We start from the raw sequence: 21091 nt of genomic DNA, 5'->3' as shown, positions 1-21091 counted from the left end.
CCTTGCAAAAATTTCCCTCGTAAATGTGTTTTTGATGTCATTATTTTAATATGAAAAAAAAATTTTATTATTCTTTTTTTTTATTTATTAATTTTATTACAAATTAATTACATTATTAGTTAATTAGTTAATTAGTTAACTTGTAAGTTAATTAGCTGGTAATTTTTAGTAAATTCAATAGTTAATTAACTGATAAATTAATTAAGTAGGAATTTTTAGATCATTCAATAGTTAATTAACTAGTAAGTTAATTAACTAGTAATTTTTAGTTAATTCAATAGTCAAGTAATTAGTAATTTTTAGTTAATTCAATGGTTAATTAACTACTTACTAGTTGGCAACATTGACAGTTGGTAACACTGACAGTAGGTAACGTAACTAATTGGTAACATTAAATTTAAGTAACGTTACTAAGTGGTAACGTTAACTTTTTCTAATGTTACTAGTTGGTAACATTTACGTAAGGTAACGTTACTTGTTGGTTACATTACAGTCGGTAACACTAATATTTGATAACGTAACAATTGGGTATTAACTATTGAATTACATAAATATTACTATTGAATTAACTAAAAATTACTAGTAAGTTAACTAACTAGTAATTTTTAGTTAATTCAATAGTCAAGTAATTAGTAATTTTTAGTTAATTCAATGGTTAATTAACTACTTACTAGTTGGCAACATTGACAGTTGGTAACACTGACAGTAGGTAAAGTAACTAACTGGTAACATTAAATGTTAGTAACGTTACTAACTGGTAACGTTAACTTTTTCTAATGTTACTAATTGGTAACATTTACGTTAGGTAACGTTAATTGTTAGTTACATTACAGTTGGTAACACTAACATTTCATAACGTAACTATTGGGTATTAACTATTGAATTACATAAATATTACTATTAAATTAACTAAAAATTACTAGTAAGTTAACTAACTAGTAATTTTTAGTTAATTCAATAGTACTATTTAGTTAATTCAATAGTTAATTAAATAGTAAATTTCAGTTAATTCAATAGGTAATTAACTAATGAGTTAATTACCTTGTAACATTTAGTTAATTTAATAGTTAATTAACTACATACTAAGTTTATAAACTAGGAAGTTTTAAATAATTAAATACATACTTAATAAGCTAAAACGTACTATTTTATTAACTATTAAATTAACTGAAAATTACTAGATAATTAACTATTGAATTAACTAACTTATAAATTAACTATGTACTTAAATAAAAGTTACTAGTTAAATATCTATTAAATTAATTTACTAGTAAATTAACTATTGAATTAACTAAATATTTCTGTTGAATTAATTTAATTCTAGTATTTAATTAAGTAAATAAGTAGTTATAATTAATTTACTAGTAAGTTAATTCAATACGTCATTAACTAGTAAGTTAATTAAATAGTTAATTAACTTAAAACGTTTAGTTAATTAACTATTGAAATAACTTACTATTTAATTAACTTACTAGTTAATTAACTATTTAATTAACTTACTAGATAATTAACTATTGCAATAACTTACTATTGAATTAACTTACTAGTTAATTAACTAAAAGTTACTAGTTAATTAACTATTTAATTAACTTACTAGATAATTAACTATTGAAATAACTTACTATTTAATTAACTTACTAGTTAATTAACTAAAAGTTACTAGTTAATTAACTATTGAAGTAACTTACTAGTTAATTAACTATTGAATTAACTTACTAGTTAATTAACTATTGAAATAACTTACTATTTAATTAACTTACTAGTTAATTAACTATTGAAATAACTTACTAGTTAATTAACTATTGAATTAACTTACTAGTTAATTAACTATTAAAATAACTTACAAGTTAATTAACTAAAAGTTACTAGTTAATTAACTATTGAATTAACTTACTAGTTAATTAACTATTGAAATAACTTACTAGTTAATTAACTATTTAATTAACTTACTTGTTAATTAACTATTAAATTAACTTACTATTTAATTAACTAAAAGTTACTAGTTAATTAACTATTGAAGTAACTTACTAGTTAATTAACTATTGAATTAACTTACTAGTTAATTAACTATTGAAATAACTTACTATTTAATTAACTTACTAGTTAAGTAACTATTGAATTAACTTACTAGTTAATTAACTATTGAAATAACTTACTATTTAATTAACTTACTAGTTAATTAACTATTGAAATAACTTACTAGTTAATTAACTATTGAATTAACTTACTAGTTAATTAACAATTAAAATAACTTACAAGTTAATTAACTAAAAGTTACTAGTTAATTAACTATTGAATTAACTTACTAGTTAATTAACTATTGAAATAACTTACTAGTTAATTAACTATTGAATTAACTTACTAGTTAATTAACAATTAAAATAACTTACAAGTTAATTAACTAAAAGTTACTAGTTAATTAACTATTGAATTAACTTACTAGTTAATTAACTATTGAAATAACTTACTAGTTAATTAACTATTTAATTAACTTACTTGTTAATTAACTATTAAATTAACTTACTATTTAATTAACTAAAAGTTACTAGTTAATTAACTATTGAAGTAACTTACTAGTTAATTAACTTTTTAATTTTTTTAAACTCACTAGTTAATTAAGTTACTAATTAATTTTATTATTATTATTATTTTTCTTTTTTTTATTGCCCAAGGGTAAACGTGGAAATTATTATTATTATTATTATTATTATTATTATTAGTTAAATTAATTATTATTATTTTTGTTAATTAATATTTTTTATATTTTAAATAAATAATTAAGATTTACTTGATTGTGAGAAACGAACTCCTTCAAAGAAACTTTTTTTTTTTTGATAAATCACTTTTGTCATCCATTAAATCCTTATAATAAATAATTATTGATCCAAAAATAGGAGCGGTTCCCTCGCTCACAAAACAAAAACACCTACACACTCACTCACATCTATATTTGTCACTGGTGATTACACCTGACTGAACGATGGACACAATAAAACCACCTGTCCAGCTCCTTTCTATCACAAACTAACTAACTACCTACTGCTGAGACTCCTGAATGTATATACTTTTCCTTTCCATCGTGTTTATTTGTTCCCATACCAATAGTGGATTGGTGAGAATAAAATGGAAGAGTGGGGATTAACAAAATTTTATCTTTGTGGTGGGAAGTTTGGGACCATTAAATGACGTCAAAAAAAAAAAAAAAAAAAAAAAAAAAAAAAACTTGTCACATGAATTTTTTTCTTTTTTATTATTTGAAAATAATTTTTTGCATGTCAAGGTCAAAAAGATCATCTCATTCACTGAATTTAACAATATTATAGAACAAACAGAAGACGAACAAAAAAAAATTCACAGACAAATCATGACTTTAACGATTATATATATATATATGTATATTGAAGTGTGTTTAAGAAATTATTCACCTTGACATAAAGTAATTTACACATACGCGATTTATTTGAAGAAAAAAAAAAGTTGAAAGACGTAAGGATTATTATTAAAAAATTAGAAAAAAAACGAGTATTTAGTTTAAATTTTTTTTTTTTCAAATAATTTGTAAATTAGTAATTTAAAATGGATTTGATATGCTAATTTAGTTGGATTTTCTTGGTAACATTGAAAAAAAATTGTGTTAACAGTTGGAAGACATTATGTACTGTAACGTTACCGTTTAGTGAAACTGACAGTTGGTAACGTAACTAGTTGGTAACAGTAACAGTTGATAACATGACTAATTAGTAACGTAAATATTTAGTAACATTAACAATTGGTACAGTAACTAGTTAATGCCGCCGTGACTATTTGGTAACATTAACAGTTGGTAACGTTACTAATTGGTAACATTAACAGTTGGTAACGTAACTAATTGGTAACAGTAACAGTTGATAACATTACAAATTAGTAACGTAAATATTTAGTAACATTAACAATTGGTACAGTAACTAGTTAATGCCGCCGTGACTATTTGGTAACATTAACAGTTGGTAACGTTACTAATTGGTAACATTAACAGTTGGTAACGTAACTAGTTGGTAACAGTAACAGTTGATAACATTACAAATTAGTAACGTAAATATTTAGTAACATTAACAATTGGTACAGTAACTAGTTAATGCCGTGACTATTTGTTAACATTAACAGTTGGTAACGTTACTAATTGGTAACATTAACAGTTGGTAACGTTACTAATTGGTAACATGAACAGTTGGTAACGTAACTAACTGGTAACGTAAATATTTAGTAACATTAACAGTTGGTACAGTAACTAGTGAATGATGTGACTATTTGGTAACATTAACAGACAGTAACATAACTAATTGGTAACCTCAACAGTTGGAAACATAACTAGTTGGTTACGTGTCTATATGATGACGTAACTATTTGGTAACACTAACAGTTGGTAACGTAACTAATTGATAAAATAAACAGTTGTAAATACTAGCAGCAGGTTACGTAACTAGTTGGTAACATTTTTTTTGGGAACTTAACTAATTGGTAACATTAACAGTTGGTAACATAACTAGTTGGTTACGTGACTAGTTGGTTGCGTGACTAGTTGGTAATATTAACAAATAGTAACGTAACTAGTTGGTGGCATGACTCTTTTGGCAACATTAACAATTGGTAACGTAACTGATTGCTAACATTAACAGTTGGTAACGTAACTAATTGTTAACATTAACAAATGTTAACGTAACTAATTAGTAACATTAATATTTTGTAACGTTACCAATTGGTAACACTAGCAGATTGGTAATGTAACTAATTAATTATGTAACTAGTTGGTAACATTTACATTTTGTAACTTTTACAATTAGTTTTTGTTTACATAATTAAATTTGTAAAAAAAACTTTCAATTCAAGATAAAAATTATTTTTAAATTTTATCTTTTAGAATTATTTTTTGTTTTTTTTTTTTTAAATTTTTGACAACCTTTCGTCACTTGCCCTCTAATTAAGATGTTACTTTCATTATTATTTCTCTCGTCTCTTCCTTTGTTATTTTGTCGGTTGTCGTAAAAATGTTCCAATGACAGAAAATTACTGTCGGTAAAGATCTTCAGTTATTTATATATATATGTATATATGTATTATTACTGAAAAATTTTGTTCATTGTATTCGGACAATTTTGAAATTTAATGTAATTTTCAAATTGTTTTCTTGTGTTTTATTTCGATTTTTTTTCTCGTTTTTTTTACGAAATAAAAATAAAATTCACATGACATTCATGGTCGTATAAAAATCATTATTTTTATTATTATTATTCAAAGCACAAAATTATAGCAATTTTAAAAATTTGTCATGAGACACTTTTAATATTTTTACATAATTTTTTAGTTATTCTTTTATTAAAAAATTTTAATTTAAAGTCATTCAATTCAATTGGTGTATTTATTAGAAAGTATTTTCTTTAAATTGGTATTAATTTTAAATGATATTTTATTTAATTGGTATTTTTATCAACTAGTGTTCATTTTAATTAATATTCAATTTAAATGGTATTTAATTCAATTGGTATTTATTTCAATTGGTATTCAATTTAAGTGGTATTTTATTCAACTGGTATTTATTTCAATTGGTATTCAATTTAAGTGGTATTCTATTCAATTGGTATTTATTTCAATTAGTATTCAAATCAACTTGTACTAATTTCAATTGGTATTTATTTCAATTAGGATTCAAATCAACTTGTACTAATTTCAATTGGTATTTATTTCAATTAGTATTCATTTTAATTGGTTTTTAAAATGTATTAAAGAAATTAATTTCAAATGGTATTTCATTGTAATAAAGGAATTCATTTCAATTGGTATTTATTTTAATTGGTATTTATTTCAATTGGTATTTATTTCAATTGGTATTTATTTCAATTGGTATTTATTTCAATTGGTATTAATTTCAATTGGTATTTATTTCAATTGGTATTTATTTCAATTGGTATTTATTTCAATTGGTATTTATTTCAATTAGTATTAATTTTAATTGGTATTTTTTTGAATTGGTATTCATTTCAATGTGTATTTATATAAATTGGTATTTATTTCAATTGGTATTTATTTCAGTTGGTATTCATTTCAATTGGTATTCATTTCAATTGGTATTCATTTGATTGGGTATTTATTTCAATTGGTATTTATTTGAATTGGTATTAATTTTAATTGGAATTTATTTCAATTGATATTTATTTGAATTGGTATTTATTTCAATTGGTATTCATTTGATTTAATATTCATTTCAATTGGAATTTATTACAATTGGTATTTATTTGAATTATTATTCATTTGATTTGGTATTTATTTCAATTGGTATTTATTTCAATTGGTATTTATTTCAATTAGTATTAATTTTAATTGGTATTTTTTTGAATTGGTATTCATTTCAATGTGTATTTATATAAATTGGTATTTATTTCAATTGGTATTTATTTCAGTTGGTATTCATTTCAATTGGTATTCATTTCAATTGGTATTCATTTCAATTGGTGTTTAGCTTAGTTAGTACTTATTACAATTGGTATTTATATTTTAATTTTTATTCTATTTAATTGGCATTTTATTCAATTGGTATCAGAATTTTTGTTAATCAACTTGTATTTATTTCAATTGGTATTTCTTTTAATAATTACTGTTTCAATTGGTATTTAATTCAATTGATATTTTTAAATAATAATTGTTATTATTTTTCTTAAATTTTTATAAAAATTTTAAAATTATTTTAATTTTTTTACATAAATTAATAATTAATTATTTAAAAAAAATTTTCTTAAATTTGTTAAAGTAAATTATATTTTCTTTTTTTATTAAAAAAGAAAAAAGAAAAAAATACAAGTTTCCGTTTTTCTCGTGTATGTTAGTTTTTGGGTAAATTTTCTTTTAATATTGAGCCTCTAAAAATAAAAGAAGAAAAAAAAGGATAATATTGAAGCGAGTGTGTCAAGGACGTGATACACCAAGCAGAACCGTGGCTCCTTTATATATATATATATATATATGAACAAGAGCGAGAGCCTGTAGCATTAATAATAATAATTTTTCTTGCTTCCTCGCCTTCTCGTGGACATTCGGCGTTCGATTAAATATTAGTAATCTTTTTCAATACTTGACCTCAACGCAAGTCACAACCTTGACTTGACTTTATCAAAAAATCATAAAATTAAATGTCCTCGCTTCTTTTCTTTTTATATATATCTAATCTACTAAATTTATAAATACAGTACCGTTTATATAATTAGAAAATTTTATAATTACTAGATTAATTACGTTTTCATTTGAATTACCAGATGGTAAATTTTATAATTAATAACGTTAACCGTTAATAATGTTACCAATTGGTAACATTCACAGTTGGTAACGTTAAAAGTTTGTAAAGTTACAAATTGATAACACTAACAGTTGGTAACATTAATAGACAATAGCGTTACTAGTTGGTAACATTAACAATTGGTAACTCCAACAATAGGTAACGTAACCAACTGGTAGCATTAACAATTGGTAACTCCAACAATAGGTAACGTAACCAACTGGTAGCATTAACAATCAGTAAAATTAAATGTTAGTAACATTACTTACTGGTAATGTTAACTTTTTGTAATGTTACTAGTTGATAACATTTACGTAAGGTAACGTTACTTGTTAGTCACATTAACAGTTGGTAACTATACTACTTGGTAACGTTCCTAGTTGGTATCGGTACTAGCTGGTAAAGTTAATGACGTTACCAGTTGGTTTACGTTACTAGTTGGTAACATTCCTTGTGGGTAACGTTATTAGTTGGTAACGTTCCTAGTTTGTAACGTTCCTAATTGGTAACGTTCCTCGTTGGTAACGTTCCTAGTTTGTAACATTTCTAGTTTGTAACGTTCCTAGTTAGTAACGTTACTAGTTTGTAACTTTACTAGTTGGTAACGTTCCTAGTTGGTAACGTTCCTAGTTTGTAACATTCCTAGTTTGTAACGTTCCTATTTAGTAACGTTACTAGTTTGTAACTTTACTAGTTGGTAACGTTCCTAGTTGGTAACGTTCTTAGTTGGTAACGTTCCTAGTTGGTAATGTTCATAGTTGGTAACGTTTCTAGTTGGTAACGTTCATAGATTGAAACGTTCCTAGTTAGTAACGTTACTAGTTTGTAACTTTACTAGTTGGTAACGATCCTAGTTGGTATGGGTACTAGTTGGTAACGTTGCTAGTTAAAACGTTACCAGTTGGTAACGTTACTATTTGGTAACGTTCCTAGTTCGTGACGTTCCTAGTTTGTAACGTAACCCAATTATTAACGTTACTAGTTGGGAACGTTACTAGTTAGTAACGTTGCTAGTTAATAACGTTATCAGTTGGTAACGTTACTAGTTGGTAACGTTCCTAGTTCGTAACGTTCCTAGTTTGTAACGTTCCTAGTTTGTAACGTTACCTAATTATTAACGTTACTAGTTGTGAACGTTACTAGTTTGTAACGATCCTAGTTAGTAACGTTACTAGTTTGTAACTTTACTAGTTGATAACGTTCCTAGTTGGTAACGTTTCTAGTTGGTAACGTTCCTAGTTGATAATGTTCCTAGTTGGTAACGTTCCTAGTTGATAACGTTGCTAGTTGGTAACGTTACTAGTTGGTATCGTTCCTAGTTGGTAACGTTCCTAGTTTGTAACGTTACCTAATTATTAACGTTACTAGTTGTGAACGTTAATAGTTGGGAACTTACTAGTTGGGAACGTTACTAGTTGGTAACGTTCCTAGTTGGTATTGGTACTAGTTGGTAACGTTGCTAGTTAATAACGTTACTAGTTGGTAACGTTACTAGATGGTAACGTTCTTAGTTCGTAACGTTCCTAGTTGGTAACGTTCCTAGTTGGTAACGTTCCTAGTTGGTAACGTTCCTAGTTTGTAATGTTACCTAATTATTAACGTTACTAGTTGTGAACGTTACTAGTTGGGAACTTACTAGTCGGGAACGTTACTAGTTAGTAACGTTTCTAGTTAGTAACGTTACTGGTTAGTAACTTTCCTATTTGGTATCGGTATAGTTAATAACGTTACTAGTTGGTAACGTCACTAGTTAATAACGTTACTAGTTGGTAACGTTACTAGTTAATAACGTTACTAGTTGGTAACGTTACTAGTTAATAACGTTACTAGTTGGTAACATTTACTGTTTGTATAATTCACTGGAGTTAAATGTCTTTGCTGTTAATAAATCTCACACTTCCTTTTTGATAAAAATAATTATAATTGTGAGTTTATTAAATTTGATTCTAGCCTTTCTATATTGACAGATTATTATGCTTTATGTGTGATATATGAATGTACATATATAGATATACATATACACATATGTTGGACTCATCAATTGTAATTTACGGAAATTTGTTTCAATTGGAGATCAACGACTCGTGACCACAATAACTTTACTTTGACGTGCGTGTCAAAGAAAGCGACTATTATTCTTATTATTATCACTTGGCCTAGACTTACAAACATTGAAATACTTTTCGTACTTTCATATATATTATTTACATATATATATACGTATTGTATATTTTAGTATGATACTTTTTTACAATGTAAAATTTTATAATTTTACATGATAAAAATTTGTACTTAAATTTAGAAAAAAAATTTTTTTTTTTCTTTTCTTTTATTGAAATATTTTGGAATATTGAATAGTGAGAAAATGGAATATTCTGGAATGTTCAATTATTAAAAAAAACGAACATTCTGGAATGTTCAATTATTAAAAAAAAAAAAAAAAAAAACGTACATTCTGGTATGTTGAATTATTGAAAAATAAAAAACAATTAATTTGTACAAAAATAAAAATTTTTCCAAAAAAATAATACAGAAATATTAATTTGAAAAAAATTAGAAGATCCTAGAAAGTTCAAAAAAAAAAATTGAAAATTCCAGAATGTGCAAAAATTGAAAATTTTCGAAAATTTAAGAAAAAATGAACAAATTTGAAAAAAAATAAAGTAACAAATGTTTAGAAAGTATTTGAAAAATTGAAAGTAATAAATATTGAATATGTAAAAGTAAAATTGATCAAGTTTGTATTTTTTATTTTTTTTTTTTCTATTTTTTCATCTTTTATTTTTACTTTCAGTCATTTTAACCGCTTCACTCAAAAGAAATTGAAAAAAGATCTTCTTCAATAATAATATACTACTAGTATATAAATATGATATATATTACTATCAAATTACTAATTAGACACCGTGACTTCAGGGACATTCTATATAGTAATTGAAACTAAATATTATTTTCCATGTTATATATATATATAAAATAGAGGTAAAGAAAAGTTTCGCCAATAAATAAAATTAAAAAAAAAAAAAAAAAAAAAAAAAAAAAAAAAAAAAAATAAAAAAAAAAAATTGATGCACTACTCTCGAATATAAAAAAAAGGTTTAATTACTGTGTGGAGCTCATTAAACCAGTTGCTTTCAGATAATATTTTTCTTCAAGTACATTTGCATATATTCAATTTCCCTTTATGAAAATTGTTTTCTTTCACTTTTTTTTCACACACACTATATTTTTTTTTTATATATATATGTTTTTAATTCATTATTACATTTTATTAATAATTAAAAATAAAATAGAAAATTGTTTATTTACTAATTAAATTTTTTTTCTAAATTAATAATTGAAAATTTTTATTTATTAATTAAAATTTTTTTTTAAATTAATAATGAAAATTAAAATTAATAATTAAAATAACAAATTACCTCTATATTTAAATTAATTTTATTTAAAAAAAATTAATTAATTTTTATAATTAATTTTCATTTAATGAATAAATTATTTAAATTATTTATTAAAAAGTAAGTGCAAAAAAAGTTTTAATTTTTATTATTTGCAATTGAAATTAACAAAATTTAATTAATAATTATTTGTATTAATTAAAAAATAAAAAATAATAAATATAATATATTAAAATAATAAATATTATTTTTAGTATTATTATTATTATTATTATTATTTTTATTTTTATTATTATTATTATTATTATTATTATTATTATTATTATTATTATTATTATTATTATTATTATTATTATTATTATTATTATTATTATTATTATTATTATTATTATTATATTATTAATATTATTTTTGTTTAACAATTATTAAATAGTAATAATTAACTTATTTTTTTAATTTTTTTTCAAAAAAGAAAAAAAATCTGCAGGTACTATTTTTTTTTATTTGTAAATTTTTCTGATAAATGTAATTGTCAATTAAATATGATATTCTCCCTTTTAAATTCCACTTTTTTCAATACTAATTAGATGTTATGTAAAATTTAACATTTTTTTGCAGTATTTTTTTTTTTTTTTTTTTTTTTTTTTTTTTTTTTTTTTTTTTTTTTTTTTTTTTATAATAAAATTTTCAACATTACTCGAGTTCTCATAATTGCTTAGCTTTTGAATTTCTCTCCGCTTTATATTATTGCCATTTTTTTTTCTTTTTTATTATTATTTTTATTTTTCAGCTTTAAATGAAGCGGTAAATGAATTTTGTGAATATTGCATGAATAAATAAATGAATTGGGGGGGGAAAAAAAAAATTTTTTTAAAGCAAAAAAAAAAAAAAAAAGGTAAAATCTATTAAAAAAAAAAAAAAAAAAAAAAAGAGAGAGAGAGAGAGGGAGAGTAAAACCTAAATTTTAGAATTTTCCAGTTCAATGCAATTCACATTTTTTTTTTATTTCTCTTTTTTCTTTTTTTTCAAACTTGTCTCGTTCCTATGTTGGTATATTTTTAAAACTTGATAATTTTATTCCTCAACAAATTCAAGAAACTTGAAAATAAAATTTGCATGATTTGTGTTTGTATTTCGATCACACGTGAAAATAAAAAAATAAAAAAATAAAAAAATTTTGTTTTCTTAAAAAATTTACAATAAAACTATAAGAAAATAAAAAATTATATTTATTTTTTTAGTTTTACACATTTTTCTCTCAAGATAATTAGTAGCGATTTATTTAAAAAAAAATATATATATATTTATAATTTATTTAAAAAAAATTAATGGTGTGACAATTTTTTTTTTTACTAACTTAATTTTGTAACGTTGACAGTTGATAAAGTTAACATTTAGTAACGTTGACAGTTAGTAACGTCATATTTAGTAATATTTTCAGTTAGTAATGTTAACAGCTGGAAAAGTTAACATTTGGTAACGTTGACAATTCGTAATGTTTTACAATTAGTAACGTTAACATTTAGTACTGTTAACATATAGTAACATTAACATTTGGTACTGTTAACATATAGTAACGTTAACTTTTGGTACTGTTAACATTAAGTAACTTTAACATTTGGCACTGTTAACATATAGTAACGTTAACATTTGGTACTGTTAACATTTAGTAACGTTAACATTTAGTACTGTTAACATATAGTAAAGTTAACTTTTGGTACTGTTAACATTAAGTAACTTTAACATTTGGCACTGTTAACATATAGTAACGTTAACATTTGGTACTGTTAACATTTAGTAACGTTAACATTTAGTACTGTTAACATATAGTAACGTTAACTTTTGGTACTGTTAACATTAAGTAACTTTAACATTTGGCACTGTTAACATATAGTAACGTTAACATTTGGTACTGTTAACATTTAGTAACGTTAACATTTAGTACTGTTAACATATAGTAAAGTTAACTTTTGGTACTGTTAACATTAAGTAACTTTAACATTTGGCACTGTTAACATATAGTAACGTTAACATTTGGTACTGTTAACATTTAGTAACGTTAACATTTAGTACTGTTAACATATAGTAACGTTAACTTTTGGTACTGTTAACATTAAGTAACTTTAACATTTGGTACTGTTAACATTTAGTAACGATAACATTTGGTACTATTAACATTTAGTAACGTTGACAGTTAGTAATGTTAACAATTAGTAACGTTAACATTTGGTATTGTTGACATTTAGTAACATTAACAGTTAGTAACATTAGCACCACGTAAAGTTAAAAGTTAGTAACATTTGGTAACGTTAACATTCAGTAACATTTTATTTAGTAACGTTTACTGCTAGTAACGTTAACATTTTGTATTGTTAACAGTTGATAAAATTAAAATTTTGTATTGTTAACAGTTGATAAATATAACATTTGGTAACGTTAACATTTAGTAATGTTAACAATAAGTGACGTTAACATTTGCTGCTGTAAACATTTAGTAACGTTAACATTAGGTAGTGTTAACATTTGGTACTATTATTATTTAGAAAAGTTAACATTTAGTAATGTTAACAGTTGATAATGTTAACCGTTAGTAACTTATGTTAACGTTAACATTAGATAGTGTTACATTGAATGATGTTAATACTTGGTAAAATTAACATTTACTAACGTTGACTGTTGGTAATGTTAAAGTTTAGTAACGTTAACATTTTGGTAATGTTAACAGTTGATAACATTTTTGGTAACTTCAACATTGAATAATGTTAACAGTTACTAATGTTAACATTTAATAACCTCAACATTTGTTAACGTTAACATTTGATAAAGTTAACATTAAGTAATGTTAACAGTTGGTAATATTTTCAGTTTGTTAAAAAAAATTATTATTATTTTTTATAATTTTTATTTAATAGAAAAAATTAATTTTTTCTTTTCCATTTTTTTTTTATTTTATATTTATGAAAGTAAAAAAAAAAAAATTTCGGCTTCCCTTTTTTGCTTGTGGTGTTACGAGCTTTTTTATTTCTATTTTCCAGAGGGACGAAAAAAGAAAAAAGAAACCAAGGAACCAAAGCGTTCAAAGAAAAAAGCAAAAATTGAGCGTATGTAAATATTGATAATTTTTTTTTTTTTTCATTGTTTAGTCTGAATTAACAAAAACAACAATAACAAATAAACAAACAAACAAACAAACAAGAAATGATAGATATAAAAAAAAGGGATGGACATGTAGTTATAGTTATTAATTAAATTTATTTTTTTTCTGTTTTGCATGAATGCTTTTTGTGTATTTAATTATATGTATAGAAAAAATAATTTAGAAAAAAAAAATTATAAAAAATTTATATATTTTTGTGTATATATATAAAAATTTTTTGATTTTTTTTTGTATCCTATTTTTTTAGCTTATGATAAAATATTAAATTTTTTATTGATATTTTTTTTATTATAAAAAAAATTAATTAATGTTTATAATTAATTAATTAATGTTTATAATTATTTAATTAATGTTTACAATTAATTAATTAATTAATGTTAAATAATTAAGTAATGCTAATTAATGTTTACAAAATTACAAAAAATGACAATTTTTAAATTTTTATTTGTTTATTTATTTATTATTTTCCATCTATTTTTTTTAGTATTAATTTTATTATAATTATTTATTAAATTTTCATTTGAATTTTTTCTATTTCTATGAATATTTATTAAAATAAATTTTATTTATTTCAATTTATTTTTAATTTACAATTTTTTAATTATTTTCATTATTATTTTTTTTTATTATTATTATTATCATTTGTTATTATATATATATTTTAAATTTTACTTATAAAACTGGATCACCGAACATGAATTGTATTTAATTTTAAATAAAAAGAATAAAAGAAAAAAATCTTCCCACTAACCTCGCCTTGAACTAAATTCAAATTTTAGAAAATTATAATATTTTATTACTCTGCACAAAAGCGCAAAATGTATATCTCTTTTATAGTATTACTTTTTTAAATATCGTCATTTCTTGTAATTTAAAAAGAAAAAAAAAAAGAAAAATTCCCCAACACTTTTTTTAACATTTCAATTTTGAAATGACAAATTTAATTTTTATGCAATTTTTTTTTTATATAATTCTTTTTCCAATAATTACTTTTAGAAATTGTTTTAAGAATAATTTCTTTTTTTTTTTTTTTTTTTTTTGTTTTATTATATTGAAAAAAATTTAATTAACTTTAATTAAATTTAAAAATTAAATTAAACTATTTTAAAAATTACAAAAACAATTTGAATTTTAATGGTTATTAATTAAATTATTTAAATTAACAATTTTTTTTTTTTTTTGAAGATTTTTATTAAATAAAAGAAAACTTACCTATGGTAATATTTTGAGAAAATAAAATACGCACAAACTTTTTTATTTTTAATATTTATTTTTTTTGCTATTTTATTTTTGGACTTATTTAAAAAAAAAACAAAAATTTATTAAATAAATTAAAATTTTTTATTTAAAACACTTTTTTTCTCTTGATTTTAAATTTGTATTATAATATTAATTTCCATTTTTTTTTTATTATTTTAATGTTTCGTATTATTAAAAATATTAACCAATTGTTGCTTGTAATTAACAATTAGTATTTATTGTTCGAAAATTATTATTTATTTGTAATTAACACTATAGTTATTATTATTGTCATTAATATTATTATTATTTTTATTAATATTAATTTTTATTATTATTATTTTTTTATTATTATTATTATTAATTTTAATTTTTAATTAAATTAATTTATAATTATAAATTAAATTATCATAATATTACATAAAAAATTTATGTAATGTAACAGTAATTAGAAATTTATAATAATAATTTGTTTAAAAAAAAAATAGTTAACACAAAAAGTTTATTAATTTTTAACACTAATAAATTTGAATCTTAGAGAATTTTCCATTAGACATGTCACTTTGTTCACAGCAATAACAAAACTGACCAGTAGTTGAACGCTCAGGTCTTTTGTTTAGTAGGAAAGAAAAAAAAAATTTTTTTCAAGGGGTTGAGACCCCTTCCTGTGAAACGAAAGGTGGGTCACGCAACGATGAATAGGCCCCGATCAGGTTTTACGTTACCCCATTGAGAAAAAAAATCAACTCTCTACTTGACAATATTTTTTTATAATATAAAAAAAAAAAAAAAAATTTCATAATTTTTCTATACCAGAAAGAAGTATTATCAAAAAAAAAATTTTTTTACAAAATTTTATGAATATAGTTAAATTTCTGGTACACGAAAAATATGTAAATATTTTCGGTATAGACAAATTTTGGGAATAGATAAGTTTTTGGTAGATACATTTCTAATATAGATAAATTTCTGGTACAGGTATATTTCTAAGAAAAATAAATTTCTGGTACAGATAGATTTCTGGTGCAAATGAATTTCTGGTACAGATATATTTCTAGGAGAAAAAAGTTTCTGGTACAGATACATTTCTGGTATAGATATATTTCTGGTATATTATTAAGTTTCTGGTACAAGTAAAGTTTCTGGTCCAAATATATTTCAAGGAAAAAAAAATTTTTGGTATAGGTAAGTTTCTGGTACAGATACATTTCTGGTATATTAAGTTTCTGGTACAAGTAAAGTTTCTGGTACAAATATATTTCAAGCAAAAATAAATTTTTGGTATAGGTAAGTTTCTGGTACAGATACATTTCTGGTATATTAAGTTTCTGGTACAAGTAAAGTTTCTGGTACAAATATATTTCAAGCAAAAATAAATTTTTGGTATAGGTAAGTTTCGGGTACAGATACATTTCTGGTATATTAAGTTTCTGGTACAAGTAAAGTTTCTGGTACAAATATATTTCAAGCAAAAATAAATTTTTGGTATAGGTAAGTTTCTGGTACAGATACATTTCTGGTATATTAAGTTTCTGGTACAATTAAAGTTTCTGGTACAAATATATTTCAAGCAAAAATAAATTTTTGGTATAGGTAAGTTTCTGGTACAGATAAATTTCTGGTATAGATATATTTCTGGTATATTATTAAGTTTCTGGTACAAGTAAAGTTTCTGGTACAAATATATTTCAAGGAAAAAAAATTTTTTGGTATAGGTAAGTTTCTGGTACAGATACATTTCTGGTATATTAAGTTTCTGGTACAAGTAAAGTTTCTGGTACAAATATATTTCAAGCAAAAATAAATTTTTGGTATAGGTAAGTTTCTGGTACAGATACATTTCTGGTATATTAAGTTTCTGGTACAAGTAAAGTTTCTGGTACAAATATATTTCAAGCAAAAATAAATTTTTGGTATAGGTAAGTTTCTGGTACAGATACATTTCTGGTATATTAAGTTTCTGGTACAAGTAAAGTTTCTGGTACAAATATATTTCAAGCAAAAATAAATTTTTGGTATAGGTAAGTTTCTGGTACAGATAAATTTCTGGTACCAATATATTTCTCGTACAGATATACTTCTAGGAGAAAAAAGTTTCTGGTACAAATACATTTCTTTTGTAGATGTATTTCTGGTATATTATTAAGTTTCTGGTACAGATACATTTCTGGTATAGATATATTTCTGGTATATTATTAAGTTTCTGGTACAAGTAAAGTTTCTGGTACAAATATATTTCAAGGAAAAAAAAATTTTTTGGTCTAGGTAAGTTTCTGCTATAGGTAAGTTTCTGGTACAGATAAATTTCTGGTACCAATATATTTCTGGTGCAGATTTACTTCTACGAGAAAAAAGTTTCTGGTACAAATACATTTCTTTTGTAAATGTATTTCTGGTGTATTATTAAGTTTCTGGTACAAATACATTTCTTTTGTAAATGTATTTCTGGTGTATTATTAAGTTTCTGGTACAAGTAAGTTTCTGGTACAGATGCATTTCTGGTACAAATAAATTTCTGGTATAGATACATTGTTTTGTATAGACAAGTATCTGGTTACAGTTAAATTTCTAGTACAGATAAATTTCTAATATATATTATAATTTCTGGTACAGGTAAATTTCCGATATAGTTAAATTTGTGGTACAGATAAAATTTTGGTACATTAGAATTTCTGTTACATTCAAATTTCTTGTGAAGATAAAGTTCTGATTTATTCTTTACTGATACAGATAAATTTCATGTGCATACAATATTTTTGTTTACAATTATTTTCTGGTACAACAGAAAATTTTTATTCTATATTCAAGGATTATAAATAAATAATTAATTAAAGTGAAAAATATTATTATTGTAATTAAAATAAAAGTGAAGCAAACTGTTAATTAACATATATACAGTAAAAGAGATGATAAATTAGGAGAAATTTTGCTCCAATTGCAAATCTTTTTCTTCTTCATCTTTTTTTTTCTGCAAATAAAATGAAGTGCATGTCAAGCGGGAATATAATTTGCATTTCGCTTCACGAAGAGAGACAAAGGAATCGTTTAATGGAATTGTTCACTGTAGACACGCACGAAGAAAGCGTTCAATTTCCTTAATTTATTTCCGATTAAAATTCTTTTCATTATATTACAGAAACGATAAATTGTAAAATTTGCTATTTTTTAAATTAATTTAATTATATTGTCAATTGAAAAGATTTGCAATTTTCAAAAATTAATAAAAAATCTAAGATATAAATAATAATTTATTTAATGTGTTCTTTAACGATTTTTTTATTATTAACATACAATATGTGTAAAAAAATTTAATTATAATTAAAAATTTACAAGTATTAAAAATTAACATGTACCAAAAATTTACTCGTACCAGGCATTTAATTGTACAAGAAATTAATTCGTACCAGATATTTACATGTACCAGAAATTAACTAGTATCAAATTTTTCATGGTACCAGAAATTTCCAATGTAGCAGAAATTTATTCGAACCAAAAATGTACCTGTACCAAATATTTACTTGTACCAGAAATTAACTCGAACCAGGTATTAAGATGTACCAGAAAACTTGTACCAGAAATTTACTTTAACCATATATTTACATGTACCAGGAATTAACACGTACTAGGTTCATACTAGTACCAGATTTTTACGTATACCAGAAATTTACATATACCAGAAATTTACTCGCACTAAAAATTTCATGTACCAGAAATTTACTTTTACCGGATATTAACCAGTACCAGAAATTTACTTGTACCAGATATTCACATGTACCAAAAATTAAGTCGTACCAGATTCTGGTACAGGTAAATACCTGTACCAGAAATTAACTCACACCAAAAAATTACTTGTACCAGATATTTACATGTACCAGATATTTGCCTGTACCAGATATTTACCTATACCAGAAATTAACTCGTACCAAAAATTTACTAGTACCAAAAAATTACTAGTACCAGAAATTTACTTTTGTCAAAAAATTACATGTACCAGAAATTTACTTTTACAAGATATTAACATGCACCAGAAATTTACTTGTACCAGATATTTATCTGTACCAGAAATTAACTCGTACCAAAAATTTACTTGTACCAGATATTTACCTGTACCAGAAATTAACTCGTACCAAAAATTTACTAGTACCAGAAATTTACTTTTACAGAATTTTAACCTGTACCAGAAATTTACTTGTACCAGATGTTTATATGTACCAAAAATTAACTCGTACTAGTTACTTACCTGTACCAGAAATTAACTCGTACCAAAAATTTACTTGTACCAAAAATTTACTCGTACCGAAAATTTACATGTACCACGAGTTTACTTTTGCCAAAAATTATCTGCATTAGAAATTTACTTTTGGCGGTTATGAACTTTTACCAGAAATTACATCGTACCTGAAATTAACTCGAACCAGATATTCACTTGTACTAGAAATTTATTTGTACCAGAAAATTATTTATACTTGAAATTTACTAGTGCCAAAATTTTTTTTACTGTAATTTACTCGTGCTAGAAATTTATTTATACCAGAAATTTAATTGTACTTAAAAATAAAAATTTGAAATTTGTTAAAATGTAAAGTATCTAATTCCCTTGAGGTGGGAATTTTTTTTCTCACCCACACTAAAACGTATAGCAAACATTTCAATCTTGCTACATGTTCTTTCCCTGTCGTTAATTTAATGAATTTCCAGGCAATCAAAGCTAATTGATTTTACGACTACAACCTCAACTTCAATCATAAACTAATCTCATTAATTTCTTTAATTCTGATTGACAAAATAAAACACTTTTATCAATAATTTCATTGTTTTTTTAATTGTTTCGAAGCAAAAAAAAAAAAAGATTAAAAAAAAATTCCACAAAAAAAATTTTGCATTGATAATATTTTTCAATGATAATAATTTTACAAATTGAAAAAATATTTTTTTTATTATAAATATTATAAAATTTTTTTTTTATAAATTCATTTAAAAATAACAAAAAATGCTAATTTTATTTTTTAATTCATTTATTTTTAAATTGTTAAAAAAAAATTTTTAGTATTTATTTGAAAAAAAAAATTATTTTTATAAATTATTATTTATATTTTACAACATGAATTTAGTAAAATAAATGTCATTGTTAAAAAAAAATGATAAATTGTTAGAATATTGGCAATAACTTGCATTCTCGTTAAAATTTTGATGCTCCTGTTCTAATATTAGAGAATCGTTAACTTCTTACATAAACAGAAATCTCGTTAAAATATTACACACATAACATAATTCTAAATTGCTTTTATCTAACAACTTCAACGTTCATATCAACATCGTAAATATGATAAATTTTTTACTCTATCTTGACCATTTTCCAACATTAATTTCCCACAAATTTTCAATATTGAAAATTTTCTTTAATTTCATTCAATATTTAAAAAGAAAAACAAATTTTGAAAATTAAAAAAAAAAAAATTCTGGTACATCTAAAGAAAGTTGTCAATATATTTCTATCTATTCCAGTAATATCAGAATTCTGGTACAATCAAAATTCTGGTACAGACAAAATTCTAGTAATACCAGATTTCTGGTACTGTCAAAATTCTAGTATTACCAGAATTCTGGTACAATGATAATTCTGGTACAATCAAAATTCTAGTAATACCATAATTCTGGTACAATCAAAATTCTGGTGCAATCAAAATTCTAGTAATACCAGATTTCTGGTACTGTCAAAATTCTAGTATTACCAGAATTCTGGTACAATGATAATTCTGGTACAGTCAAAATTCTAGTAATACCATAATTCTGGTACAATCAAAATTCTAGTAATACCATAATTCTGGTACAATAAAAATTCTGGTACAATCAAAATTCTAGTAATACCATAATTCTGGTACAATCAAAATTCTGGTGCAATCAAAATTCTAGTAATACCAGAATTCTGGTACAATGATAATTCTGGTACAGTCAAAATTCTACTAATAACATAATTCTGGTACAATCAAAATTCTA

The 21091-nt window shown here is 23.0% G+C and overlaps 2 protein-coding genes across 5 annotated transcripts in view; one reads left to right on the top strand and one right to left on the bottom strand.

Annotated features, from left to right (window-relative positions):
• LOC127290953 (calcium uniporter protein, mitochondrial) overlaps positions 1-21091 on the top strand; it is a 95758-nt gene that overhangs the window by 48654 nt on the left and 26013 nt on the right. Inside the window, exon 3 of one of the 2 annotated variants that reach the window (XM_051319810.1) lies at positions 13734-13799. The exons of the other annotated variant lie outside the window; for it this stretch is intronic. Coding sequence (XP_051175767.1) covers positions 13734-13799 — 66 coding nt within the window. The remainder of the gene's footprint in view (positions 1-13733; positions 13800-21091) is intronic. 2 annotated transcript variants of the gene reach the window in all.
• LOC127290952 (protein javelin) overlaps positions 1-21091 on the bottom strand; it is a 51204-nt gene that overhangs the window by 15590 nt on the left and 14523 nt on the right. The gene's annotated exons all lie outside the window — the stretch shown is intronic.

This window comes from Leptopilina boulardi, unplaced genomic scaffold, assembly GCF_019393585.1.
Source record: "Leptopilina boulardi isolate dan_hultmark-lab unplaced genomic scaffold, ZJU_Lbou_2.1 LbouV2_97, whole genome shotgun sequence".
Lineage (NCBI taxonomy): Eukaryota > Metazoa > Arthropoda > Insecta > Hymenoptera > Figitidae > Leptopilina > Leptopilina boulardi.
This window is presented reverse-complemented; position numbering and strand designations above follow the sequence as displayed.